Source organism: Corvus moneduloides, chromosome 8 (assembly GCF_009650955.1).
Source record: "Corvus moneduloides isolate bCorMon1 chromosome 8, bCorMon1.pri, whole genome shotgun sequence".
Classification (NCBI taxonomy): Eukaryota; Metazoa; Chordata; class Aves; order Passeriformes; family Corvidae; genus Corvus; species Corvus moneduloides.
In genome coordinates, this window is record NC_045483.1 from 34,874,655 (window position 1) to 34,902,643 (window position 27,989).

At 49.8% G+C, this 27,989-nt stretch overlaps 1 protein-coding gene across 3 annotated transcripts; it reads right to left on the reverse strand.

The window, feature by feature from the left end:
• Positions 1–27,254, reverse strand: A1CF (APOBEC1 complementation factor). 3 transcript variants are annotated; one of them, XM_032116793.1, is made up of 12 exons: positions 27,161–27,254; positions 21,210–21,353; positions 18,895–19,029; positions 18,552–18,682; positions 16,974–17,212; positions 13,830–13,994; positions 10,535–10,632; positions 9,433–9,703; positions 7,823–8,007; positions 5,595–5,731; positions 4,713–4,846; positions 1–2,297 (listed from the first exon to the last, which is right to left on the reverse strand). In XM_032116793.1, exons 2-12 carry the CDS (start codon positions 21,306–21,308, stop codon positions 2,146–2,148), a joined length of 1,746 nt encoding a protein of 581 aa, XP_031972684.1. In that variant the 5' UTR covers positions 21,309–21,353; positions 27,161–27,254; the 3' UTR covers positions 1–2,145. The 3 variants fall into 3 exon arrangements, with proteins under 3 accessions (XP_031972684.1, XP_031972683.1, XP_031972685.1); XM_032116792.1 differs by having other exon boundaries at positions 7,823–8,031; XM_032116794.1 differs by lacking the exon at positions 21,210–21,353 and having other exon boundaries at positions 7,823–8,031.
• Positions 27,255–27,989: the final 735 nt, after the last annotated feature.

Here is a 27,989-nt window from a genome sequence, read left to right on the forward strand (position 1 = left end):
TTGTGTTTAAAAAGTTTTAATGGTATTTCAAAGTCCAGTGAATGTCCTCGGATTACTCTAAAATCACAGAGTTGCTTCACAGAATTTAGTCCTGGTTCTAATTTGTAACGGATGATTGAGATGCCATTTTTCCCTTCATTCCCTTTAAACACACACGATTGTCCTCCAGTAAATGGAAATTGTGATTTTTCGTTACACTTCACAGTGTTAAAACTCTATACAAACCTTGTACTACTCGTACAAAAATAAGTGCTTCATGCACACATTTTTAATACTGCTTCTTGCCCTTTGCTTTGACATCTTTCTGAACTTATATAAATAGCTGAAAAAGCAGACTAAACTTACTGAACGTGGAAAGTGAGAAACACTTCCTGCCAACGGTTTGAGAGACACTCCTGGCTACGTTCCTCGTTGGCAAACACCACTTAGAGACAGAAGAGAAAAAAAACCAAAGCCGCGAAATCCGTAACACTCTCGGTTATTTGGCCCTCTGGGACCGGGTTTGTCCTTTGCTGCGAAGCCAAACATGGCCAGCAGCAGCCACAGAGGGCTTGTAATACCTTTAGGGTCACCCTAACGAGCTACTTCATAAATAGGAGGGGTCTAATGGGACCTCAGACTGTACAGCTTATGGGGTTTGTTCCACTCCGGGGGAAATTGAGTCAGGAGAGGAAACACTGGGCTCCTGCAGCCACCACCTTGGCACAGACCCTCGTGCTTTGCACAGCTCAGGCCATGCACAGGAAAAGCTCCCCTGGCAATGGCTTTTGCTCTGCCACATCACAGCATCTAGACCAGGTGAAAAATCTGGGGCTGGATCTGCTGGGTGTCGTCGACCCAGCTGCAAATTCTTCCTCCCAAAAGGGTTTTTTTGGTCCTAGACTGAAGAAATTCAGGTTTCCTTAGTGTGCATCACTGCAGAGGATTTATGACACAGGATTAATGCTGTAGTTATCCAGCACTGGATTCCTCCTGTATCTCCATCATTACCCCTGCCTCGATTCTGTGGCAAAAATAAATGGGTAATGCCTCCCTGCTGCACACCAAAGGGTGCTCCCAGCATCCCCACAGGGTTCAAACACAACACCAACTCTGCTGCTCTCCAAAAGAAGAGGTGCCTTTACTGCTGGTGTGAACCCTTGTCCACTAAATTAATTTTTGCTGGAATCAGAGCAGGCAGCAGCCTTGATTTAATGTGCAGGGCTCTTTCCAACCCGGGAAAATGTTCTTTGGATAGAATTTTATTCAAGGTGCCTGCTATTACTGGGCCATGGCTGTGAGCTCTCATGCTCTAATTAAGTAGAGAATTGGCCTTAATGAATTGCACTTTTCTGCTCCTCAGGCGTAAAAGTTTCCCTATTTTTCAGCGAATGTGCCATTCGATGGGAAATGCACAGAAATACACCGGGATTGGCTGATTTCTGGATATGGCTGGGAGGGAGCAAAGTAAGAGGGAAAACTCTGCTGAATTCTTGTGCCCTGCTTTAAAAATAAAATTAGCATGGAAACCTGTTAAAAATTAGCCTCTGAGGCTGAGCAGAAATGTTTAGGATAAATGTTTTTTTGCCTTGGCTGTGCCAGGAGGAATTTCAAAGAGCCTTGAGATGCCCTGTGCTGGTGGCACGGGGGGATCAGGGGCAGGGAGAGGCAAACCTGTGGCCAAGGGGCACCTCTGCTCTGCCTGGCCAGGGAAACTTTGGGCTGGCTGGATGGAGGAGAATTCCTGATGCACAGAGGGGTTTGCTGGGCCACCCCATCTTCCCCAGTCCTGGTCACAGGACCACAACAGCCACGGGACCAGCTGTTTTCAGCACAGGTTGTTGCTTGTAAACACACACACAATAGGTGTATAAATATATAGATATATAAATATACATATACACCTGAGAACCTCTCATTTCCTGGGCTGAGCTTTTGCTTTCCAGTGTGAAAATCTGATTTTTGCATGATTTTTTCTAATTTCTCCTCCCCCCCACCCCCCGCTTAATAATCCCGTTAACAAACCTAAAGACATACAAGACTGAAACTCCGACTAAAATTAACCTTAGGCCACAGATTAGCTTAAAATCGTGAGGGTGTAAGAATTACCAGACTCAGATTGGTTTGCTTTTCCTTTCTTCCTGTGCTGGGTTTTAGGGAATTTGGTTAAAAGGCTCCGTAGCCGTCGCTCCGTGTGGCGACAGCGAAGGCAGGATAGGCTTCATAGGTGGCATACGTGGCCAAATCTTGTCCCATTGTCACTGCCTGCTTGAGCTGAGTGGCTGTGACAGTGGCAGCTGCATTAGCAATGGTGTATCCTGAAGGAAAAAAGAGAAGGAAAACCCACGGATCAGTGACTTGTCCATTCCCAGTGAAAATCCGTTCCAAGCTCACCATCGCCTGGAAAGTTTTGATGGGACAACTTTTGATGGGAATGACTCGGGCAGCAGTGAGTTTGTTAGTGGGAATAATGTAAATAAATTAAATGATTCACAGGAAAATGGAAGCATTTCCTCACCCCTGATTTGTTAAGCGCGGTGCTGGAAACACGCCCCTCTCTGCTGAATATTTTTTCCTCAGGTTTTGGTTATTTCTGAGCTAATGGTGCTCTGGACATATCCCCCCCTGTATGGCATGAGGAGGGCAAGCAAACAACCTAAAATAGGGGAGATTTGGGCAGGATTCATGGAGAAAATATAGCTCTGATTCCTTCACAGCCAACATACAGACAGTTTAGGACAGCCATGGTAGGGAAACCCCCTCAAGGCAACAGCAGGGAGAAAATATTTAGTAGACAGGATTTTTTATTTTTTTCCCCATCGGTTTCTAATGGAAAATGTGGTTTCAACACTTCCAGATTTTCCATGGGAAGATGTAAATGTTGCTGTTTGAGAATGAATCACTGGGAAAGCAGCATCATTTGGGGCTGGCTCGTCTGAAGGCAGGCCATAGCAGCTCGTCAACCAGACCGCAGTGTTTTGTTGTAAAAGAATTGGGAGTCAAGACAAAGCCTAAATTTGGGAAGAGCAGCTGGGCTATCCATCGGATCTGCTGGACCAGGCTCCGCTGCCAAACTGCATCTCCCAGGATCCTGTCTGACCAGGTGGGCAATGGGATCAGCTCAATGTCAGCCAGAGCCAAGGTCCTCTTGGTGGGGGAATGGAAATACCGGGCGACAGGGAGCACACGTTGCCTCACCAGAGGCGTCACTTTGGGGAAAAACATGAGGAATTCCTTACGATTTGAATATTGTGGCTGTCCAGAGTATTTTCTTTGCACCAGCAAAGCCAGATGCAACGTTTCAAGCAGGAGTTGAGAAATCTGGGACTTAAGGCACATCTGCCACCATCAGGAGAGAAATGAGCTGCGACCTGGGCACGGCCTGAGCCGAGCTTTAGCAAGCCCTGACCGAGGACCAGTGCGTGCTGCAAGCAGCAACTTCAGTGCGTGTCCATTTGCCAAGCTCCCGAGACAAATAAATAAGGGTGGATGAAAGAAAAGGAGAGATGCTAATTAAGCAGTAAGTGGGGGCTGGATTCAATAAAGAGCCCATTTGGTTTCCACGCTGCGGAAGCTGCACAAGCCCAGACAAATTGATTTTTCTGTGGCTTTTGCGGACTCCTGTGGCAGGAAGCCGGATAGATTTTTTATTTTTTATTTTTTTTAATCCATCCTTGAGACACTCCAAACAACTCAGTAGTACTGACTAATGCATTTCTCATGTGCAGCTTGGCACGTGGTGCTGCCTCTCCATCGGAGCTACCGTCATGCTGTAGAGCACAGCAAATGTAATTCCTGTGTTTTCCATGACTTCCCAAGCAGTTTCAGGCTGTTGCAAGAGCTAGTGAGTATGAATTCTCAAAGTGGGAGAAAAACCTTCCACGGGGGTGTGAGAGCTGGGATCACATCCAAACTTTCATGGCTGCGTCATTTTTTTGGCAGATGAAACCGTACGTGTTGGTTCAGGAGGAGCTGGGGGTGCTGGGGGAGGACGGAGGGCCCGTGAATTCATCAGCCTTGTGTCCTTGCAGGGACGAGGATCTCCTCCACCCCGGTGGCATCAGGGCCAGGGAGGGGACTCACCCCAGATGTGGCACTGGGGACGCCAGCTTTGCATCCTGTGTAGTTTCTGGGGCTCCCAGTTGAAGGAGGCATTCACAAACTGGGAGGAGGGGAGGGGAGGTGTGGAGCCGGGATGGGCCTCTGGATGTCGGCATTCCCTGCCCTTGGACACTGCTCCAACTCCCCTGGACACAGTCCCACCTGGGGCACTGACCTGAGGGGTTGGGGTTGGAGCAGAGCCCCGCAACCCAGTGCTCCCAGCCTGAGTTGCTCTGCGGCATGGACACAAAAATCTGGGCAGTCCTGGGATAGAGATAAAATCCTTTATAGGCCATAAACTGGCACAGGGTGCCCAGAGAAGCTGCGGCTGCCCCTGGATCCCTGGAAGTGCCAGGGGCTTGGATGGGGCTTGGAGCACCCTGGGAGAGAGGAAGGTGTCCCTGCCCATGGCAGGGGGTGGAATTATGAGACTTTTAGGGTCTCTTCCAACCCCAACCAGTCTGGAATTCTCTGATAAAGATGCCAGACACACAAGTAACACGAGCCACTCTGTGGGAGCACAACCAGGCCGGCCCTTGGTGGCCAAAACCTGCTTCATTCTTCACACCCACAAGGAAGCAGCAGGCAAAACGACATTGCAGGATCCCTTTGCTGTACAGACCTGCCCATACCTGGAAAAGGTGGCGCTGCAGGTGGCACCTCTGCCCCCTCCACGGGGATGCCCAGGGTCTGCAGGGTGTACTCTGCCGCGTAGGTCTTGGCCTCATCGATGTAGGCGCTGAGCTTGGGCGGCGTGAAGGGGTGTCTGTGAGGACAGCACAAAGTGAGCTGGCTTTGCTTTCCCCAGGGCTTTCCTGCGAGATGCTGTGATCCACTCAGAGCTGGCATCGTCCCGCTCAGCAAATGGAAGCATTGCTTCCCTGTGCCGGTGCATTAACAGGGCTGCTCCTCCCCGAGCGCTCTGGTTCCTCGCCGAGGTCATCGACCCCGGCTCTCGGTTTGGACACGACGTCCTTGCAGAGTTTGTTGTGCTTTTGCAATCCAAAAACGACCCCTGCTGCGCTTTTTCTTTACAATGCCCAGGCTGGGTTTTTTCTTTACAATACCCAGCAAACAGTGGTTTAGGTCAGAAGTGTTTAGAATCATATTTGGAGCTGAAATATCAGCATGTTCCTTAATTTCCCCACAAGGGCTATCATTTGCTTTCGTTTTGTACAATAAAAGCACCCTTTTGCCTGATTGTGTCTGGCTTTCTGTAGTGTTTGCACCAGCAGAGAGAGCACCAAGCACAGCAGTCAGCAGTTAATTATGGTTTGTGGAGGTTTTTCTCCCTATACTTTTTTAAAGAAGTATTTATATATATAATTATACAAACATATGTAATATATAAATCTGCCCATTTAATCAATATTCTAAAGCATATTTAATAAATATTTCTTAAAATAAAAGGAAATGGAGACCAGTGCAATTGTGACTTTGAGGACAGCTGTTAGCTAAAAGAGAATTAAAAAAAATAAAGCCTAAGCCTCAGAAACCTTCCAAAAATGACGTACATGGTGGGGTTCTGGCTGGCGAGGGCAGGGATGGTGATTTTGTAGAGGAAGAGCTGTCTTTGATCCTGACCGATGGCAGAGTGCAGCTGGTACACAGGCTGTCCCCAGTTGTTTTTCTGGCAGATTTCTTCTAAGATCTAGAAGGGAAAAAAAAAAAGAGATTTGTGCTGGGGTTAGTTGCTGTGCAGAAGCCTCCTCACCCAGCTCCAGCTCCTGTGCCGAGCAGCTGCCTTCCCTCAGAGGGCTTTCAGGGAGTCCTGGCAGGCTCCTCAAAGCTTAGCAAAAAATACAAAATGAGTGGTGGACAGGATACTGCATCCACCTTGAAGTGTAAGACTCATCTAAACACTTCATACTTCAAGATCCATCTAATTCCTGAAATTATTCCCTGTTCAATTGGGCATCTGTGTCCTTTTGCTGGCTGGATTATTTCAGTGTGGTTTTCTTTGAATCCTCCTCAGGAACTCTGTCTCACGGACTTCTGTTTCAGAGGACTAAAGAAACTCGGGTTGCATTCATCTTCTCTGCTCTGCTGCCTCCCTGGCTTAGTGGGTTACAGAGCACGACAAGTCCAAATAGGCTTCTTTTGAAGAAGAAAAAAGGGTGTGTTTCCATCCAATTAATTCCAGGGGCTTCAACAGGCGATTGCAGCTTTTGAAAGGCTGAACCACGTTGCCCTCAGCCTTAGCACAGCTGATCCTCTGGTAATTGGGAATTGCTGTACAGAAACACTCCTGCTTTGGCTTTGGATCCCAGGGTTTTTAACCCACTGCCTTTGTGCTGTCCCAGCTGGGTTTGGACACCTTCCATTAAACCAGGTTGCTCTGACCTGGCCTTGGACACTTCCAGGGATCCAGGGGCAGCCACAGCTTCTCTGAAAAACCCGTGCCAGGGCCTTCCCACCCTCACAGTCAAGAATTCCTTCCCAATATCCCATCTATCCCTGCCCTCTGGCACTGGGAAGCCATTCCCTGTGTCCTGTCACTCCAGGCCCTTGCAAAGTCTCTCTCCATAAATCTCTCTCCATCTTTCTTGCAGCCCCTTCAGGCACTGGAAGGCCACAATGAGGTCACCCTGAAGTCTTGCTGTGGTCTACCTCATTTACAGCTTAGGCTTCAATGGATTTAAAATTAAAATGTAAAATCGAAACCTCAGGGCTGCTTTTAATTTTGCCACCACAGCTGCAGCTGCAGCTCAGTGTCTTGCAGTGTGAAATGCTTCATCATGTAGTTCAGTTCTCAATTACGATAGTTCATTTTCTCACTGTGCCAACACTCGTTCCCTGCTGCCCCGACTCCTTTACAGCTCCATTTTATAAAAATGAATTTCACCTGCCCTAAGGCCCTGCAGAACCATGCCAGGGATTTCACACCTCTAGTGGAAGGTGTCCCAGCCCATGGCATGAGCTGGAACTGGGTGAGCTTTAAGGTCCCTTCCAACCCAAACCATTCAGTGATTCTGTGATTCTCTGACAAAATAGAGTAAGGGGACTTCTGCAGGAGGGAAAAAAATCCCTCTATCCAGTTTTCTGGGAGAAAACATGGATGTTTTCATAAACTTTGGCAAACTGGATGCTGTGGCAATTGAAATGTTAAAAGGCTCCAAAAGTCAGTGTGGAGTTGGTTTCTCGTGTTGCTCTGGACAATATAAGGGGAAAAGAGCTACTGCCAGAGCTGGACATTCAGAAACTCAGGGAATTTATTCTGGATTTCCCCTCAGCCCTCATCCATCCATCTGCATCAACATGCACAACCAAATGCAAAGCCCCCCTGAGCCAGCAGAGTCTCTGCGCTAGGCTGGGTTATGTCAACACCTCTTTCCCCATAAACGATTTGCAAATGTGCATTATTTTTCCATACATGTGCACTGTCCCTTGGTGAAGCCCCAGGTGATGCATTTTTTGTATCAAACCCATCGTGGGTGGGAATTCCTTTACTCGCGGTGCTTTTATGGCGCAACAGCCAGAACTGGATTAAGGCGTTTATGACAACTCTCCTCCGAGGCCAGTGATGACCCTAAAGGTCTCCTCCGACCCCAACCATTCCCTGATTCCATGAGAGTGGGCAAGGCAGCTGGATATTGCAAGATGCAACCGCTACTGCTCATTTTTTCATGTCCTTTGAGACACAAGGATGGATTTATTTACCAGGCCCTGGCGCAGATTCAACGAGGGGCCCGTTTTCCCAACACAACCCTTGGGCCACGGACGCTCTTTCTGGGGCACGTACCTGAGGGGCGAGTTTGATCCCTTGGGGCTTTAGCGTGACGTGGTTCATGGGGGTGAGCTCCATCCCTGGCAGGAGGTCGTAGAGCTTTTCCTCTCCCCTCTTGTCTCCCTTGAGGTGGTATCCGCGCCCCAGGCCCGGGTACGCCAGGTAGCCGCGGCCTCCCAGGCCTCGGACGCCCGCAGCCCCTACAGGTACATTCATGTAAATTTCTAGGAATGTAAGAAGGCATTAAACTGAATCAAATCACGGGAAGAAGGACCCTGATTCTTGCTGAAATGGAAAAGTTAGCCCCGCTTGCTGGGATTGGGAAGCAGGCGGGCAGGAGGCCCCACAGCCTGGTGGTGGAATAACACAGGTTCGACACTGACACCCGTTCTTGGATAGGTGAGGGGTTTTGGGGAGAAACTGCTTCTTTCTGCCCATTTTCCATCTTCTCCGGGCAGTTTTGATTTCAGGACAGCTTTTTACCCAGCTTTGTAGCTGGAAGGCAGAGAGGGACAGCTGGCATCTTTTGTTACCCACCAGTGTAATTTCACCTTCTTGAATTCGTGGCTTACACAATTTCATCCCTATATGAACAAAAATCCTTTTTGGTTGTCCCCCATTACGCTTCCATTTTTTCCTCAGGGAACCCTACTTGGGAGTCTGGGGGAGAAAATGAGGCAAGAGACGGGTGGGGGGTTATCACATCCTCTCCTTTCCTAATGCAACCTTCAGAAGAGCTGGTTCACCTGTGTGGGGAAAAACTTGAGCAACAAGGGATATTCCTGCTGCCTTGTCTCCTTCCTGGTGAAGGGAGAAAAATTGGCCACCATGATCCTTGCCAGGCCTACCAGGGTGCCACACAGGGTCCCAGCCTGCTGTGGGACTGGGCCTGGGGACACAAGGCATCATCTTTGTAAGGAAGATCATATGACAAAGTTATTTCTTTGCTAGCCCCAAACTTATGTCTGCATGTACCAAATGATGTCTGCATTGACGTTTAATTTGGGGGTGCCTGAGTGTGGGGATTTGATTTGGCCCCAAGAGTTTCCAGAAATACTCTTTTATTCATAGATTGAATTAATTGAATTAATTATTATTAAAGTTAACAATCCCCCAAAACAGGCCTCCACCTCCCAGAGCACACAATGGCTTGCTTGGTTTCAGCGCTGCTTCCCTACACCGCAGCAGGTCAACGTGCCCTCCTTGGGAAACTCCATAGCTTTGGGTCACAAAACACCAGGACTGGTAAAATTTTCCCTGCAACCTTCAAAGCAAAGAGGAAACAGAGTGGTGGTGGTGACAGCTGGTTGTGGGAGCTGGCTCTGAAGGGGGGAAAGGAAAAGTGTTTTATTTGGTCTTCCCTGCTGGGGCAAAACCAGGAGGATTCGTGGGTTATTTACACTGGACTGAGAGCAATCTGGAAGTTCTCTCCAGGACAATGGTTATTTTTTTTCAGCTGGAATATTGCCTTTGGGAAAGACAGAGCCTAAACCCCGTGTTTCCCATCCCTTTCCAAGAGGGATCCAGGAGCTGGGGCAAAGCCAATGTCACCGGCACACGCCTGGGAGCAGCCGCTGGCTCCCTGGAGGGGATGCTTGGCCGAGTGTGGGCGCGAGGGGAATTACCTCGGATGGAGGGGGGCCGGAGGATGCTCCTGGTGCCGAGCCCCTTGGCGGTGGGGAAGTGCAGGTTGGGGATGGCCGCGTAGGCCTGGGGTGCGTAGAAGACCGGGGCGCCCAGGTAGGCGGCGGCGGGGTCGTACAGGTGGCCCAGGGTGTAGGTGTAGTCCCCCTGCAGCACCGGCGCCCTGCCGCCTGTGCCGCGCGTGTACCTCACGTAGCTGTCCTTGTCCACCGGCTTGGCCAGCGTCACCTCGATCGGGGACCCGTCCAGCACCTTCGCGGAGGGGAGAGAGCACGGCACAAGCACAGGGGTAAGTGGCCAAAGCGCTCCATGGAAATCCCACCTGTGGAGCAACTGCCCCCACGCCCTGATGGGATGGGAAGATGGAGGAAACCACCCCAAGAAAGCCCCAAATCTCCCTCACACGGGTGGAAGGTGGCACTGGCTGGGTGAAAGTTTAACCTGAGAGCGCCCAGCCCTGGCCCCAGCTGGGAGAGGCTCCTTCAGCAAAGCCTTCAAAAGGCTTCGCTTCCCCGCAAAGCAGCTCGTAAGCCGGCGAGATTCCGCGTGCTCCCAAGAACAGCAGCGGCACTGAAAATAGGAGTGGGGTTAACACCTCTTTGGGAACAGCTCTGGCTCTACAGTGAATTACATGCAGTGCGAGAAGGGCTAAATTCAGCAGCCTCCTCGCAAATCCTCATCTCAGTTTGGAGCAGATGTTTGGGCTGACCTCGTTTGTCCCAGTTTGCTATTCACACGCTGCCCTGCCAGTGTTTTTGTTGGCAGTCTGGAACAAGGATGTGAGTGTGAGCCAGGGGGGATGGCAACCCCTCCTTTCCTAGCTCTTCTTTCAGCTTTTCCTGCTTTTTTTCTGTCTGAGCAGTGAGCTAGAGCCGGGCAAACACTTAGCACAAATACAAGGAGCCAAAATGAATCGTTTGTGTACAACAGAGCTGCTGAAAAACAAATTCAGGAGCATAAAAGCAACCAGCAAAGAGAAAATCGGGATAACACCTCTGGGAGGGTATAGAGCTAATAAAGCAGGTGGCTTTGTATAAAATACTGCACCCAAGCCCCAGAAATTAACATTTACAGCAGCGTTACCTTCCCATTCAAGGCTTTCATGGCCTCCACTGCGTGTTCTCTTTTATTAAAGTGCACAAAGGCGTAATCTCTAATTTTCTTTACTCTCTCCACTGCACCTGTGGAAAACATTGGAATATTAGTGGGAAACGGGGATTAGTCAGAAAACAGAGACCTGAAAGAGCAGTTCTGTCAGGTTGTGAGCCCCTGGAGAGCAAAGGCTGAGCAAGAGTAGAAGAAAAAGAGGTCAGTGTCCCCTTACCTCTTTGGATGTATATTCCACAGGAAAATCAATATAGAGAGGTTGTAGCATTTCAAGGCAAACTAGAAGGTTTTGGGATCAGACACCAGTAAGTTTCCCATTAAAGTGGAGAGGTTTTCTCCTGTCCAAACCTTTCTTTTGGTCTTGCATCTCTGTTCTGTGACAGACCATGCACCAGCTGTGGGAACATCCCCATGTGATCCCCATCTCCCTGCTTTTGTACATGCATTGGAGGCAGCTGCAGGGATGCTGATGCTTCTGCCATACCATGAGGAGGCTTTTATCGTAAACACCAGCTCAGGATGCTCAGGAGGAATGAACAGCCAGCCCTGCCCAGGACAGAGCAGCCCAGGGCACTGGGATGGGCTGGGACTGCTGGGGCAGCAGCTCTCTCCCCAAGAAGCAGGCTCTCCCTAGGAAACAGCCTTTCCCATGTCAGCAGGGCTTCCCTGGATGCCCCAATTCACCTGGAAATGGCCCCAGTCAGACTCTGCACCTGAGGGTTGGCCCTGCTGGGAGCGGGCTTGGGCTGGAGAATCTTTCTTCCAGCCTGAATCTTTCCTACACCAAATTTACCCGAAGAAATTCAAATGTAAATGGCTTCTTGTTCTTCTTTTCTAAGTCCATCCTCCACGGTTTTCCCTCTCCCTTGCCAGCTGCTCTGCTGCCAGGAACTCTGCACTGAGGAGTCTGTCCCCAGAATAACCCCACCAGTCCTGTTCCCTATGGCCCAGCCTTCAGCCATTTCTTTAATTCTTCATCTTCTCTGCTCCTGTGGCTTGGGAAGCACAACATCAGCCAGCCCAGCCTCCTGTAAAATCCCCAAAATATCCTTTGGAAATGCGGCTAAGGGATGCTGAACAACCCTTCTGTTGGCTTCTTACCTCCTAAAGCTGAACAGGTGCACAGGGAAATGTCATGTTGCCACAAAAAGCACTTACTTAGGAAAAATGCAGAAGAAAATGAATTTCTTTGGTGTTCGGGGGGAGTCATTAGGAGCTGCAGAGGGCGAAATGAGCCTGTCCCAGCCTATAACCCGAGCAGGCTGCACGTCTTGGAACGACACAGGGATGGTAAAGCAGCACTTTGTGTCCTTCAGGGACAGAGGGTGATTTTCCAAGCCTGAAGTTCTGGGAGTTACATGCTGATGCTTTGTGGAAGCTTTAACCAACTTGCTGCACTTTGAATATCCCCCTTCTGCCTCCTGGAGAGCATTCCAGGGCACCAATCCTGAGCCAAAAATTCTGCTCTTCCCTGCTTCTGCCTCTGCTGGGCAAAGCGATGTGGTACCCAGCCGTGGGTCGGCTCCAAGGAGAGCCCATCCATGGGATATCACAGAGGGAGCACTGTCCCTCCAGCACACCAGGAGAGCACAGTCTTCCTGCAGGGAGCTCTACCAGGCAGGAGGAATTTTGTTGGGATCCCCAGGGAGCAAGGGCAGGGCTTTCCAGTGAGACAGCTCTACAGAAGTCATCAGGCTGGGAATTTGGCACAGATTTAAGGGCTGATACTCGTACTAGAGCCCAGCTTGAGGAGCCCAAGCAGCATTCCTGGTCCTGTCTGTGGAACCCTCAGGGATGTGGCAATTGCTGTGGCATGGAGACCTCTGGATCATTTTTTATTGGATGACTTGTTGATGTCAAAACAGCTTCTTAATGCCCTGGATCCAAGGTAATCTCAGGAAAGTGGCGCTGAAATGTGGCTCGATGAGTGAAGCAGAGAACCAAGGCAGGGCAATAAATCATTTCAGATCCTTGCTGCCCTTTTTGGTCTCAATGAAACTTTAACTGCATTCTCTCTCCCCAAAGCTGAAAGTTTTGCTGCTCTAATGCACCCATTCCTGATTTCAGCCACCAAAATAAAAGCTGTCCATTAAAAAAAAAAAAAAATTAAAAAATTCCAACAGGAACACTGAAGTGATAAAGGGAAAACGAAAGATGATGCAGAACTTCTGTTGTTCTAGTGGAAAACTTCTCAGGAGCAAAACAGATGACTGTTACCAAAGTGTCAAAAGGCCGCAAATGTGTTTCTGGGGAGTGTGAGCTTGTTCAAAGCTTGGGAGCAAAACTGGGTAAATAAAAGAAGGAAACAGTTCAGAGAGTGGGATAACATAAATTTAACTTAGGGGTAAAATGGGGTTTGCAACAACTCAATGGTGGCTAAAAGTATGAGCCAGAAATGCCGGAAGGACACAAGGAAACCTCGTGAAGACCTTTGCATTGCAGCCTAGTCCAGAAAAAGGCACATGCAGGGCAGAAATGAGAAGTTAGTGGAAGAAAAATGAAGCTCTGCAGTGTATTTTAAAAAATTAATAGAAGGAAGTTAACAGGAATGAGATGAAAGGAGATTTCACATTGCCAAGCATCAGTCCCTAATGCCTAATGGACTGCGTGGCTTGCAGAGCTGCAGAAACGGGTTATTTTTACTTTGTTGGTTTTGGGTGGAATTTCCTAAAGCTGGAGCAACTCAGAAGTAAAATCTCCTTTGAAAGCCAGCAGGATTTTTATTCCCAACTAATCCCCTTGCTTTTTTTGAAAAATCTCACCCTAAGTGCATGTAAGATACGCCACAAAGGAATATTGAATTAAATGTAAAGCACTAATTATTCACCAATTTACACAAGGACTGGGGGGGATGTATGAAAATGCATTCAGAATTTAGATAGATCAGATAAAAAGGATTTGTGTTAAAGCACTCCACTTTTATCACCATCCCTTGCCACAGAAGAATGCTGAAGTCACCCAGCTGCTTCACCAACTCTTTTTAAGAAAGACTGAATGAGCCCAAAGCATTTGGATGGCACAGGGCATCCCCATGCAGCACTTTGGGTCTCTTCCAGCTGCCAGCCATCCTCCTTCATAGTGGCTGTAGCTGGGAATTAAGCAGCCCTTAAGGGGATGGCATTTTGGGTGGGAGCCTTCAGCCTGATGACAGTTTTTGTGGCATTTCACAGCAGACAAACAGCTATTTTCATCTCTTTTGGCGTTTCAGGAATGCAGAAATATTTCCATTTGCAGCACCTATTTCGGAGGCACGGCACCCATGGGCTCCTACCTGGTTTGATGTTGTTGAACTCCTTCTCTATGGTCTCCTCGGTGGTGGAGAGCATGAGGTTCCTCACGTAGAGGATTTTCACTGAGGACATGGTGTCCTCATCCACCTCCACCTCCGGCTCTGCCCAGTCCACGGCGATGGGGTGTCCCCACAGCTGGATCCTTCCTGCAAGGGAACGGGCAGGGTCAGTGCTGGGGACTCTGCTTCCTCTCCTCCTGCTCATGCTCTATTGCACAGCACAACAGGCCCAATTCTACAAATGAGACCAAAAAAAAAAGCCTTCCTAGCCCAAAGCACTGCTGCTGCATCAGCTCCCTCCCAAAAGCAGATGGTCACACTCGGAATGTCCTCCTGCAAATACCTGGGGAGCCTCCAGAACTGAAAGAAGTGAAAATATGGAATAATTCACTTAAAGCCTGCATTCCCTGGAGTGCTCCCTAAAGGGAGCTGTTTTAATGCACTTATAAAAATCCCTTCTGGCCCCCAAAGTTTCATTCCCTCGATACCAGAACAGGGATCCTGAAGTGCCAGCGGGATGAAATAAAGTAGCAAAAGCAAGGATGTCTCTGTGTGTGCTTGAATTCGTTCAGCTGAAGCTGCAGCAGGAGAAAGGAGGGACACAAAAAGTCCTGGGGCATAAACCAGGGTGTGGGTGTGGAGGGTAAACCCAGGGGCTGTGTGTGCACTGGCCTGAGCTGCTGAGGGGCAGGGAAGGAAAAGAGCAAGTAAATCACATTGCTGAATGCTGGTGATGGAGTTGGGCTGGTGTCCCCACTCCTCGAGGCTCAGCTCCAGATTCAAAGGCACCTGATGGGAGACTTTCCCTGAACTCCAGGGGAATTTTCACAGGTCCATATTTCCTCCTGTCTGCAGGTGTGTATATTACCGAGGCTGCCATTTTAGACGTGTCATGGAGCTAAATTTTGGTTAAGTCAGATTTATGGTTCTGTTGCGCTTATAGAAAATTCTACTGAATCGCTTTAGAGGTGTCAGATTAGTCAGTTTATTAAGAGCTGCTAGTGTTGAGTTGATTAGATATTGTTATGAATGATAAAGCATGATTAGATATTGTTAGGAATAATAAACTATTTAGACCTAAACTGTTGAGCCAGTCTGAGGCTGAGTTTGGCGAGGGGATTTATTCTATCGGGACTCAACCCTTTGAGTCCCTTATTTTTTCCCTCCTCACCCTTTTGCCTCCCTGGCCTCCATGTGAATCATTCTAAATTGCTTTAATCTGATTTTTCTTTGTCTGCTTTATCTGTATAGTGGGTATTAGAGTGACCCTTGCCATCAAACCCTTTTGTGCCCTCACAAATTTATATTAAACCTGCTTTTGCTCAGGGCTTGCTGGTGATTCTTTAAGTGACCTAAACCACTCATTTGCAGCTGAGGAGACAAAGAAAATCCTGCAAAACATCTAAAAAGGCATCTCTGCTTGGACAACCCATTCAAGAAGGGGTCGAGCTCCAAAACGAGAGGGTGAGGATGGAATCTGGAGGCTTACTGGAAGTGTAAATGATCAAACTAAATGGAAAGGTGCTGTTCCCTCGGAATCCCTCGTGAATGAGCTGGGATTTGTGGAGTGAGGCTGAGCTGCTGTTCAGCTCTCAGCACTGCACAGATCTGAGCTGTCAGTGACAGAGATAAAGGCAGGGCTGCTCACGGGTCTGTGCCCCTTTCTCAATTGCTGTTCTCATTCCAAGGGTGTACATAATGACCTGGCTGACCTGCAGCAAAGAGCTAAGCTTGGTGCCTCTTGCTGAGACCCAGGCTATCTCCACCCTGTTGTTTAGCCAGGAGACAGGACAAAATTGAATTTTTTATAAAAACTCTCCATTTTTGAGCATTTCCTCTACAGAGCTCTGTCGAAGAGCAGCGAGGTTCAGTTTAAAGGAAGCATCTTGATAATGATATTCAATCTCTCATCAGCTGGAGACACATTTGGCTCTGCCTTGGAAATTTTTTCCGGTTCCTGCCATATGCTTGAGACATCAGAAGACCCTGGCTCCTGCTCACACCTTTGGAATTCCTTAAATTGTTTACTGAGATGTCCCTAACTTGGAAGTCCCTCACGCATTACACATTCGCTCAGGGCTCTGAGTTCCTTCCATCTGTCTCGCTGTCTTTGCTCAGGATTTTAAGTGCTCTGCCTGTTCCCGCCTTCCTTTTCCTCATAAAATCCATGGAAAAGTCGTGCTGAAGCACAGAATGTGCTCCCACCATCAGGGAGATGCTTAAACTGAAGCAAAAAATGCAGAATAAAAGGAAAAGTTGTCAGCGTGAGAGATCTCCCAATAGCAAAGCGAATTCATTGCTCAAAATCATGTTTCCTTTTTTTCACTGTGAGAAAAAAGAAAAAAAAGCATTTCAATTGTGCAGGATATTTCATGGGCTGTTGTAGAAAACAGGTGAAAGAAGGTTGGTGGTTATGAACAAATCTCAAACCCTGAAGTTTGCTGGATGCTTTCACCAGCAAGTGAGCTGTGCTCAACAAGGCAGTGCAGGAGCATAAGAAAACAAGAGAAAATTGGTGAAATCCCTGCAAATGCACTTCAAGTTAAGTGACTTCCTCACCTAATACCGGCTAAACCCCTCTCTCCCTCACAACGCTCTTTGGCTGTCCCCCAGTGCTGAATTTCAGAGATTTCCTCTAAAGCAATTCCTCACTCCAAGCTCTTTTTGCCAAAATATCCACTTTCAGTCCATTCTCCAGCCTGAATTGGCTCTCAGATGCCTTCCTGAGTGATTCTCCCCGAGGGGCCATAACTGAGGCTGTGTTTTGTGTTTAACCCAAGACAAGCACAGGACAAAGCACTCCCCACAGCAGAGCTGAATGGATACACGCAGCTAAATCCATCTGGCTGGATTTTCAATAAAAAAATTTATAAAAAGCTCTCCTGATGACGAGCATGGATCATCAGCGTGGTGCTGCAGCAGGAGCTGCAGCGAATCCCACCCCCTGCACCCCGTGCTGTGTTGGGGAACCTCCTGGCTCTGGGTGTCTCTGGCAGAAAACTGCTCTCTGAGGGCAGAAAACTCAGCCACGTTCACTTCCTTGGATTCCTGGCTCCCCTGGAGATGTTGTCACCACAGCACGAGGTGACCCCTGCGTTGAAGCCACCTCTCCCCACATCTGCTGACCTGGGAGCAGCTTCCTCCTGGCCATGGCTGCTGCCCGGTGGCTCTCGTACTCCACGAAAGCAAACCCCCTGTTCTTGGTTTTGTCGGCTGCGCTGGGGTAGACGATGACGTCCACGACGCCGTCCGTGACCTTCTTCATCTCTGCCAGGATTTCCTCCCTCTTCTTGGTTTTGGGGATGCCCCCCACGAACAGGCGGCAGTTGTCCACACTGGCACACACCCCCAAGAGCCTCCCGTTCCTGGAACAACAGAGCTGCTTTGTCCGGAGCCAAGAGAGGGGAAGGTTAAGGCAAAGCCCCTCTTCTGGCCCAAAACACAAGGCCAAACACAAGGCTTCAGTGCCAGCCGTTCTTTGGGATATTCCAGTGCCCTTGCTCGGCGCAAAAGCTGCCACTCTGCTAAATCTGGCATCAAAGCCAGGCAGCACAGCTGAAATGAAGGGTTTGAGGGAGAAACCAAAGCCAAATTTTGCTTTTCCTTCCAGGGATTCTCCCTTTTGCTGCCACCAGGCAACTGCACCCACCACCCCAGGTCCCTGTGTTGTCACCAGTGTAAGCCAGGACTTCTTGTGTTCACCAGCGGCTTGTGGCTTCCCACTCACCTCCTGACTGAGGTTCTGGGGAAAGAAAACCCCTTGTCATGGAGAGGCATCATCTGGGGACTTGCTGATGGCAGCTGTTGTGAAGACCCCAAAGCAAAAACTTCCTTTATTCACCACTATGGGGTCAAACTATCTCTTACAGGTCTGGAGAAGTGCAAAACTTCTTTAGAGGAGTCTTTGGAACCAGGGAAGGAAGTGGAGGAGCTGGAGGTGGATGAAGCCTGATCCCTAAGACCTTCCAACCTCTGCTGCAAATGACATCTCCAAGCCCTCTGTGTGCCCTGTGAGCTGCTCAAAGCAGTTCACCACCCATCTATTTTTCTTAAAAGCAAAAATGAAAGCTGTGCAATTGCCAGAATGCTTAAAAACCTTTTGGGATAAACCAAAGGCATCAACTCATCCCACTTTGAACTGGCAAAAAACATTTCGTGTGGTTGAAACCCAACCAACACATACTGATGGGCCCATCTGTTGTTGATTGCTGGGTGTTTTGTTCCCAATTTTTAGTCACTAACATGAGGGCTTTTTCTGTTCCTTTCTATTAGGAAATGGCTCTGTTTTGCCAGTTGGTTTCCATCCTATTTCACCATCTTTTGCAATTGCTCCATCTCCCAGAACATATCTACAGAATCTGTCACGAGGGAGACTGTGAATAGAATAAATCAACAACAAACAACCTGGGGGGAACATAATAAACAGCACTGGTTAGGGGAAAGTTAATTTGATCCAAAGCAGAATATTTTTTCCCAATGTTCTGATAGATTTTTTTTGCTGTTTTCTTGTGAGGAAGAAATTTCCTGTCAAAGATGTTGACTTTATTGAGCAGTGCCTGCACAGGGAGACTGGAGGAGACTTCCCCTCAAAACTCAAGGATCTCAATAACCTTGCTCTGGGCTGCCAGGAAAAATACCCTTACATGCCAAAACAGAGAGATACATGTGATTTAAAGCTGCTGTGAGGGCGTTTGCCATGCTTACCTGATTTCATAATTATTGAGTGTCTTTATTGCATTCTTGGCCTCCTGTTTATTGGAGAAGGTCACAAAGGCGTAGCCCCTGTTGTTGCCATTGAAGTCCATCATCATCCTCATCTCATAGATTTTGCCAATCTGCCAAGTGAGAGCGATTTGTCAGCAAGGCGGCAGTGGTTAGAGAGGACTGGGATCCTAAAGCACACCCAGTTCCAGTTGCATGGGCAGGGACGCCTTCCACCGACCAGATTGCTCCAAGCCCTGCCCAGCCTGGCCCTGGAATCAGCTCAGGTCAGCCCTGAAATGCAGCTCTGACCATCACTAACTCAGCAGCTGCCACCAAGTCCCACCTTTTCACAGAGAGGGATAAGCTCATCCTCAAAGAGGTCTCGGGGCAGCTTCCCGATGAAGATCTCACAGCCCCTCTCTGGTGGAGGGCCATCCCAGCCTGGTGGTGGTCCCCCGTATTTCCTCTGCCCATTTTCCTGCCATGGAGGAAGAGAAAAGAAAGGTTCAGCTGTCGGTTTTTAAACGTGGATCAAACCAACCCCTTCTCTGGGAATGACCCTTGAGGCAAACACCCTCCTTCCCATCAGCTCCTCAGGGATTCACCGGGATAACGCAGTGAGCCGCTGCCAAGGCTGGCATACTTCCAAAGTCCAAGTGCAGACAGGTAACTCCCTGGAAAATGGAAATTCTCCTGGCTCTGGGAGGGGCATCTCTGTGGGCTGTGTGTCAGCTGTGGGCTGGGTAATGGAATGTTTGCCAAATTGATCATTTGTCTTGATTTTCATCCAGTCCAAGGATGACACGGGCCCACACAGGAGTTCCTTCTGGCACAGAGCAAATCTTGGCCCCAAATAGTAGCCAAAGATGTGAAGACCAGTCAGTATTTCCTCTTCAGTATGTCTCTCTGTTCTCCTCTCCTATTTTTAATCCTATTTCCTGTATTTCTTGGTTTCCTTCCTTCCTTCCTGCCTTCCTGCCTTCCTTCCCTCCCTCCCTTATCTCTCCTTCCCTCTCCCTACAGTGATTCCCTGCTCCCAGAGGAGCCGTGGCTCCATTAATTTTTCCATTTTTGGCTCCCTGACCATTTCTTTAGTCACTTCCCACTCTGGGATTATTCCAGGCAAGCGAATGCCTTGTACAGCTGATTTAAGAGGAACGTAAACAAACAGGGATCCTTATGGGAAAATAGGAATATACCAGAAACCCTTTTCGTTTTCTTGAGCCTAGAACACACCCTGAATTATCCATGCTCATTCCTGGTTTTCCAATGTTTTCAGCAGTGATGGAGTCCTGGGGACACTTGAATTTATGTCTGAGCTGGTGTGTGAGGGAGCACAGCAAGAAGTAAAGCCTTCCCTCAAGCTGCAGTGGCTGGAAGGCAGCATCCCAACAAACCCTTCTTGACAAGGTGCCTGGAGGGCAAGTGGACATCAGCCACTTCCCAAAGATGAACGAGCCAGGTGTGCACTGAGGAAGAAGATGTTTGGTGGCACCCATAGACAGGTTGGAAGAAAGATCCCTAAGGTACAGGGAAATTAGGAGGGGGGGAAGAGAAAAAGATAAAATAGCAAGGTTGGAATGGAGAAGGAAAGAAGAAGAGAGAGGAGTTAAAGAAGAGGAGAAAGAGAAGAGAAAGCTGTTGAAGCCTGTGGGGCATTGGGGGCTGAAATCTGTGGTTCAGGAGTGAGCTATAGCCAGATGTGACAGTAGGAAAAACGGAACACCAGGATAATTCCAAGGCCAGCTTGGACAGAGCTTGGATTAACCTGGGCCAGTGGAAGGTGTCCCTGCCCATGGCATGGGGCTGGAATGAGCAGGGCTTTAAGGAGCCTCCCAACCCCTATGACTCTAAGAAAGCCCCAGTAAATCCAAGACACAGAGAAGTCCCTTATCCTACGGGTCAGGTACAGCAGAAAGGCTCCTCAAGGGCACCAAACGCAGCTGCTGGCCTGCTCCTGGAATGTGCTTTTTCCCAGGAATCTCAGGTTTTGCTTGGGGCTGTTGTGCCCTCTAGTGCTATGCAAAGCAAGGCAAAGTTCACGGCCTGCACCTGCCTAAAATCCCGAGTTTCCAGTTCCTTTTTCCAGGACGCAAGGCCAGTCATGGCAGTGCCCTGTGCTCTCCAAGGCTGAGCTCGTTTCGGTCGTGTTAGCAAAGAAAGGCTTTCTCAGGTGGGGTTGAAGGTCACGCCCAGGCTCCACCTGCCCTAACCATGAGTGGTTTGGATCCTGGGGACCTTGGAGCCCAAACTGGGAGCAAACCTTGGGGCAGGTGAGGCACCTGCCTCCCACGTACCTGCGCAAGGCTCTGCACATGAGGTGACATGCCCGGACTTCCCACCTCATCCCTCCTCTGAAACTTTGCTCTTTGGCTTTGAGACACCAATCCTGACCTTTCCCAACATTTAGCAGTGCTCAGGGTTGCTCTTCCCCCACCTTTATCATAATTTCCCATCAAACAATAAATTCCTGGAGGAATAAGATCCTGCTCCGTGAAAGACAACGCAGCGATGGTCAGCACGGGCGTGAGAGACAAACAGAGGGAAAAGGAACGAGCAAGGAGTGATTCAGGAGCATGGATTCGCTGCTCACGCCCCTGGTGGAGCTTCAGGATGAAGCTGGGCACTGCACAAAAGGATGGGACCATGAATTCCTACCTGGATCAAATTATATCCCGTTCGCTGAATTAACGCACGGAGGGCGGCTTCTTTCTGTGTGCCGGTCAATCCATCCCCGGATTTGTGATTTGATTCCATTGGGAGTGATTATCAGCAAAAAATCAGGTTAATTAGGGGTGCTCACTGCAATCAAATTTAAGATAAATTAAATCAATTAATACGGCTGGGAGGAGAAAGTCCACCCTCCCGAGAAAGTTTACAGGGTCGCTCTTCCTAAATCAGTTATTTTGGAGATAAACCCAAAACAGAACAGCAGAGACCATGGAAAAAGCAGAAATATCCCCCTTGCTGAATGGAAATAAGCAGCATTTAAACCCACAGTCAGATGCGGGGGAGGTGCAGAGGGAATTTGTAGCCTTTTGGTGGTGTCTCAGGAGGAAAAAATACATAATTATTATTATGCCTAATCCTGCACTGAGTACACAACAACGAGTCCTTCAGGCCTCGTGTGATGCTGGCACTGGAACCTTGTACCAGCCATGTTCAGCACTCTGTGAGAAGCAGGACCTAGCTCCAAATTTGGCCTAATTTTACTTCCGGAAATAAAGAACATGGGAGAACTTCAGATCTTAGCTCAGCTCAGGGCTGGAACAACCTTGGGTTCACACATTTTGAATCAGAGCTGCAGTTTCAGGTCATGGCTGATTCAAGATTGTTTGCTTTGGTTTGGGTTTGGGCTGAAAACATCGTAAAACTGAAATCTGAATCTGACTTGGGCTACACACTGGGAAAGGGACATTTATAAGATGGATTCACTACTGGTGATTCCCTGTTTTTCCTGAATGCTGAGCTCCGAGCTTGTCCAAAACCCATCTGTGTGCTCCAGGCAGACAAACGGGGTCTGTAAGGTGCAAGGCTGAGCTTGAAGCCTCAGGCTGATGCTGAACAGCAGCCAGAGCAAACCCAGGCCCCTCCTCAGCTCCTTGCAACCAGAGCTGGAGGCCAGTGGGACCAAGGACTTCATGCAGGAAAACGCTAAATTGGGTCATCCAACATGGTTGTTATTGCCTAAAATCGCATTTTATTGTGGGAAGGTGGAGGTAAGGAAAGGTGGGAACTCCCAGGCTTGCCTGGAGAGCAAACAGGGCCAAAAGGGGCTGGGAGGGGCGGCCTGGGGGAGAGGGGGACGGGGCACCCTGGGAGCACAGAGGGATGGGGTGCTGGGGGGGGATGCTGGGCAGAAGGGAAATCCAGAGGAGTGGGAAGGTGGAAGGAAGGTGGATTGCTGTGCCTGCACCCTGAGCTGCTGCCGGATTTTGGGGAGGAGGCCCTGAACAATGCCCCTGCACATAAGGTGAGCACTGCAGGTAAGGAAATGCAGGCAGGGAAGTGCAGTCTGTCTGGTTACAGCTGATCTTCTGAGTCACGATTCTGTGCAAGTAACAGGAAAAGCCTTTTCCAGTACCCAGCTTTGAACACCAACCCCTTTCAGCAGCACATGCTGCTTTTGAGGTTCACTGAGGGAGGAGCCAAGGCTTGGGGCAGCCCGCTGTACCTTTGGACATTACCTGCCCTGAGCTCCTCTGCCTTTGTGCCCTGGAAGACTTAAACAGCTGCTTTCAATTTAAAAAGGATTATTGCCAGCACCAAAAACGGGCCCGAGCCCGGCTGTTTGGGGAAACTCAGCCTCGTGTCGCTCGGGCTCTGCCACACCGAGATCCAGAGACTGTGACTCAAATACTTGGAAATAGAGGCACCTCTGCAATGCCAGGGTTTGGGGCTGTTTAATGCAGGGGTTGGTGAGGCTCTTCTGATTTTATTTTATTTTTTTTCCCCATGCTCTCCCCTTCTCCAGTGTTGTAATTAGTACCAAAGTGCAGGGGCTGGGACATGGATTATCCAATGCCACAGCTCCCTGCCGTCTCTAATTCCCAAACCAGTGTTTTCTGCAGCAGCTGGAGCCCAGTTATTGGTTTGTTTCGCCCTTCTGAGGGCAGCAACAAAAGCCTGTCGATGTTTGTGGTGTGTGTGTCTGTGTCTGCGCCTGCTGCCTCCTCCGGAGCTGGTGTTCAGCAGGCACGGGGCAGGATTAGCACACTGCTAATAGTGCAGAAACCACTTGGAGCCTTTCCCAGCCTGCTTCAGAAGGAGAAAGCGAGCGTTCCAAACAACCCCGCTTAAAATCCAGATTGGTTCTGCACCCTCCCCTGCCTGGGCAGAGACACCCTATATCCACCCTACAGGGGAAAGCTCTGTCGCACTGCACGTGTGGCCCCTTATATTCTGCTTTTGGAGCATCCTGGTTCCATCGGGAATTGCAGCTCTCGGTGGGTGGGCGGGGGGGTGTCTCTCTGAGCCCTTAGAGCTGGACTTGAGCACTGCCAGGCTGGATGCCTGCTCGGCTGCTGCTCTGGATGCACTTGCTCGGGCATCCTTTAAGGCCACGCATCCTCTCCTGCAGGGAGGAGGGATTTCCAGGAAGGTCTCCCTCCCTCCCGGGGATGCTTTCATGCCGAGCAGTGAGCACCAGTCTCGGGGCTGGCGGATGGATGGGAACAGAGCATCTCCGTGGCTGGTGCTTTTCCAGCAGGAGCAATATCCCTCTCTGCCTTCTGCTTTATTAGATAAGACAGCCGAGCTCCTCTGGGCTCTTCTCGTAAGGCATCCTGCAAAGACTGCAGGCTCCAGACCAGCATGTCTAGACACTGCTGCACTCCAGGATATGCTGAAGCGATCCGCTTGGAATTAGGGAGCGTTCAAGGTTGCGATGAAGTCCTAAACACAGCCTGCTGCAAAACCCGGACTCTGGGGGGGGTTTGTTAACGAGGATCTGGCTTTAATCCGTGCCCGGTGCTTCCACACATCCCTGCCCTTGGAGAAGGCCCGGCCTGACCCAAGGAGACAGCCCCTCGCATGGAAGAGCTGCAGGATGCCCATCCTCAGGGATGCCCCGACTCACCTGGAGCTGTGGAGCTGGTCCTGCTGGAAGTGGGGTCCAGCTGGAGACCCCCACCCCAGGGTAGCTCCAGCCCCTGCAAGCCCCCACTCCTGATTCCAGAGGACGCCAGGACTGGACACGCGTGGACAGCCCCAGGCACCGCCCAGGCTTGGTCGCCCCACTCTGAGCAGTTAATTCACACCTACTAATTACCAGCCCAGCGTCATTCACAGCTCATTTATGAGCTAAAGAGCTTTCCCCTATCAGTGGGGTTTCTCCGGCCTGGAGACAGCAAACACCTCTCTTTTTTAAGAGGCGTGAATCCCAACACAACAAATCCCAAGCCCAGGAAAACAGGCTTTCCACCCTGCAATTTTCCAAGCTCTTCTTCTCTCCCTCCTTCTCTCCTGCCTCCCTCGGCCCAAGGACATCTAAACGCTTTTTCGGACAGGGCACTTTTCCCACCTCTGCCACCCAAGGGTCCAGATCATGGAATCACAGAATCATTTAAGTTGGAAAAGCCCTCTCAGATCATCGAGTCCAATGATTTAACTCAACACTGCCGGGCCCACCACCAAACCACGTCCCCGGGTGCCACATCCTGATGTCCATCAGTGCACCCGGACTATTTCCAGGATACAAATCACGGGGGGATGTTTTATTTCTGAAACCGGTGGCATTCCAGCCCTTTCCCCTTTATTCCAGGCACCAGCCCCGGTCCTTGCAGCAGTGCCAGTGTGCTGGGAGATTTTTTTACCTTAAGGGAGGAGAATTCCTGTCACCCAGAGGAAACACGATTACTTTCTCTCCTTCTTTGTTCCCCGAGCCAGGAATCAATTAGCAAATCCACCCTCACAGGGGGAAAACCCCCCTTCCGTGGCTGCTGATGGAAAATGTGAATGACTGCAGCAAATTCAGGCAGTGCCTTCAGCAGTGCTTTAAAAAAAAAGGATCAACCCAGCCACACTTCATAGAAATAATGGTTCTGGAATTCAAACAATTTCGGGGATTTGCCCTTAAAATGGATTATCACTAACAAGGGCCACCATGTGGGAAAAAAAAAAAAAGGGGGAGAAGTTGCATTTTGTTCAGAAGTTTAAATTGAAATTAACACCTTTGGAGATGCAAACTATCCGTATTTCCTATTTCATCCCCATTTGTGATGAAATTTTGACAATATCACCAAGGTATCATGGTCACAGCATCAAGAAAAGGAAGGTTCTGCTTGTAGCTGAAATCAGAGTATCCCTGGGTCTGCTTTTCCTCTCTCCACTCTCATTTATGTTAGGTTTCTGCTAAAATTCGGAAGTGCCAAGGTAAGAAAAGGTCCTTTTATGCCTTGCAAGCCCACGTCAACAAGAAACAAACCTATTATGCCACCACTTCACCTCTCCATGACCACTTCTACATGGCTTCCTCACGCCTACTACAGCACATCCACTGACTTTGCTCCATCCGTCCGGGAGTGAGATGAATCCAGAAGCTTTTACCCCCCAAAATGTGGAAAATTTTGCTTCACTTTGGGGTTGTTTGGAAAAGGAAGAGTCTCTTTCCTCAGCCAAGGGTTGTCTCCCATGGCAGGATTTTTGCTGAGGGGAGCACAGGTGGTGTTTGAGGACAGAGCCTGCCCCTCTGCAGCCTTTTTGGGGAAAGCTGCTTCCTGGTTCCAGGAAGGACATAATGAACCCCCGTTTATCCCACGGGATCAGTGCACACCTGACTGTGCTGAGCCACTTGGACACATCTAACTGAAGCTGTTTTGAGTGCCCCCTCAGATCAACTGCTTCTCCTGAAGAATAACCACCTCTGGAAAGACTGGATAATGATATTCACTCTTTCCCCTAATAACGCAAATCGGTCACTAGAGAAACCATTTTCCTCTAGCTTACCAACGTTTTGGGGATTTTTTTTTCCTCCCTCCAGGCTCCAAGCAATATATATTCTTTTCTACACATCCATAAACACCAAGCATTCTTCATTCTCTTCCCCAAAACTGGAAGCCTTGTGAGCTGCCCCAGCTCCTTGCTGGGGTGACACGCTGAGGGACGGAGTCCGATTGAGCAACGCAGCACGAGGCTTTCGTCCCTGGGCTTCCCAGGGTGGGGGGTTGTTCTCCAGCTCAGGTGGCTCCACACGAAGTGGGAACTCACAGGCATTAGCAGGAAAGCAGGAGGAATTCGGAGCAGTGTGAAAGCACTGCAACACATGAGCCTGGAGCAAGCATTTTTTGCTCAGCCCCTTTTGCTTGGGAATCAGCTTCTCCCTTTGGAATCCCTTTCCTCTTGGGCACAGCTTTTGCAGCTCTGTCCCCAAATGCACACAAATGCCGCCGGAAAGCCCCTCTGTGATGCTGAGCCCAGCCTCCTTCCCTCCTTCTTAATCTGCATCCCCATGTGCAGGACACTTTGAAACCATCCTTCCTCCCCTGCCTGCTGCCGCCCAAACTCCTATTGCACCGAGGGAAAGAGCCTGGGAGGAGCATCCTGTGCTGAGCAGAAACTGTCCCTGCTAGGTGGAAGGGACTGGGGAAAACAGAGGGGTTTTTAGGAGCAGCGATTGCCTTCGCTAGGGAGACCGGTCTCTGGCAAAGAGAAGGAGGGATCCCGAGTCGGCTGGAAAGATCTCTAATGATTAAGCCCCAGAAAGTTGCGCTTTAACAAATCCAGGTCGAATTATGGCAGGGAAAATCCCTCCTCCCCCTCTGTTTTGTCTGGCTTGGCTTTCCAGGCGAGGAGGAAAAGCAGAAGACCCCTCTTTCCATGGCTTTGCCAGGCAGAAACTGCGCCGAGGCCCCCAGGGAGCCCTTCTGTGCCCACTCTGCTCATCCCAAACTCAGAGCCAGGGCTGTGGGGCTGTGTGGGGCCCACCAGGGGGTCCTGGCCCCTCAGTCCAGCCCTGCTGGTGTGGGGCAGCTCCGGGGTGAGAGTTTGGTGCTGGCACTGTTGGGGTGGGAGCTCCCGATGGAGCTGGCCCTCCCCAACCCCACCAGCAGCCCCGTTTCAGACCGCCAGTCCCACTCCCCCAAACCCCAGAGCCACGAGCAGCCGCCTACCTGAGCAATTTTGGAGATCACCCCCCGGGAAAGAGGTCTCCTTGATTGTGGGGAGTTTGCGACGTGTCACTGCGGTTATTCCCTAATCATCATATCAAACTCCAAAGGTTCAGCAGCCCCGGCTGCTTTACAGTCCCGCGGGTTAAACGTTAACCCGCCCTATCTGCTGGCTCCCCGCAGGCCTTTGACCAGATAGCTGCCTCAGACAGCACCCACCGGGCCCAGCTTTCCCGAAATAAACGCAGGGCACCACAGGCAGATCCCAGTTGGAGGGCTGGGACCATTCCGACACCGGTTTGCTCCGTGCCGGGGCCTTCCGCACCTGATCCATCCCTGGTGCTGCAGCTCTCCCCAGCAGAGACGCTGGGAGAAGGGACACAGCCTTGTTCCACCCCTGGGCTCCACAGGAGGTTTGGGTTTGCTGGAGGATGGTGGCAGGAGTGAGAAATTCGTCCTGGTGGAGAAATTCTTCCTGGTGGCCTAAGCAAAGCTGTGGGTTTGCAGGAACTGCTACAAAAACCTCATCCAAGCAAAGACTCGCAGTGAGGAAAGCCAGTGCAGGCTTTGGGGAGGGTTTGTTGCACCCAGGAAAGGCTGCGAATAAATCCAGCAGCCACAAAACTCCGCGAGGGGCGGCTTCCAGCTGGGGCAACCTCTGAGCACCCTGAGTCTGTGGTCCTTGTGCCACATCTGGTGATGCAACAGCTGAATTCAATGTTTGGCTCTTTCCAAAATCCTTCTGGACCCTCACAGGAATGGAATGGGCACCACAGGACTGTAGCAGAGTGATTTCATGGATTTACAAAATCGTTGATTTGGAAAAGACCTT

What these genes read in the sequence shown, in the direction of transcription:
- A1CF (XM_032116792.1), bottom strand. Translation starts at nt 21,308, where the DNA reads ATGGAATCAAATCACAAATCCGGGGATGGATTGACCGGCACACAGAAA. An exon ending in TTATCCCTCTCTGTGAAAAG is followed by an intron (nt 18,683 to 18,894) that starts GTGGGACTTGGT and finishes CTCACTTGGCAG; the next exon opens with ATTGGCAAAATCTATGAGAT. An exon ending in CAGGAGGAAGCTGCTCCCAG is followed by an intron (nt 13,995 to 16,973) that starts GTCAGCAGATGT and finishes GTTCCCTTGCAG; the next exon opens with GAAGGATCCAGCTGTGGGGA.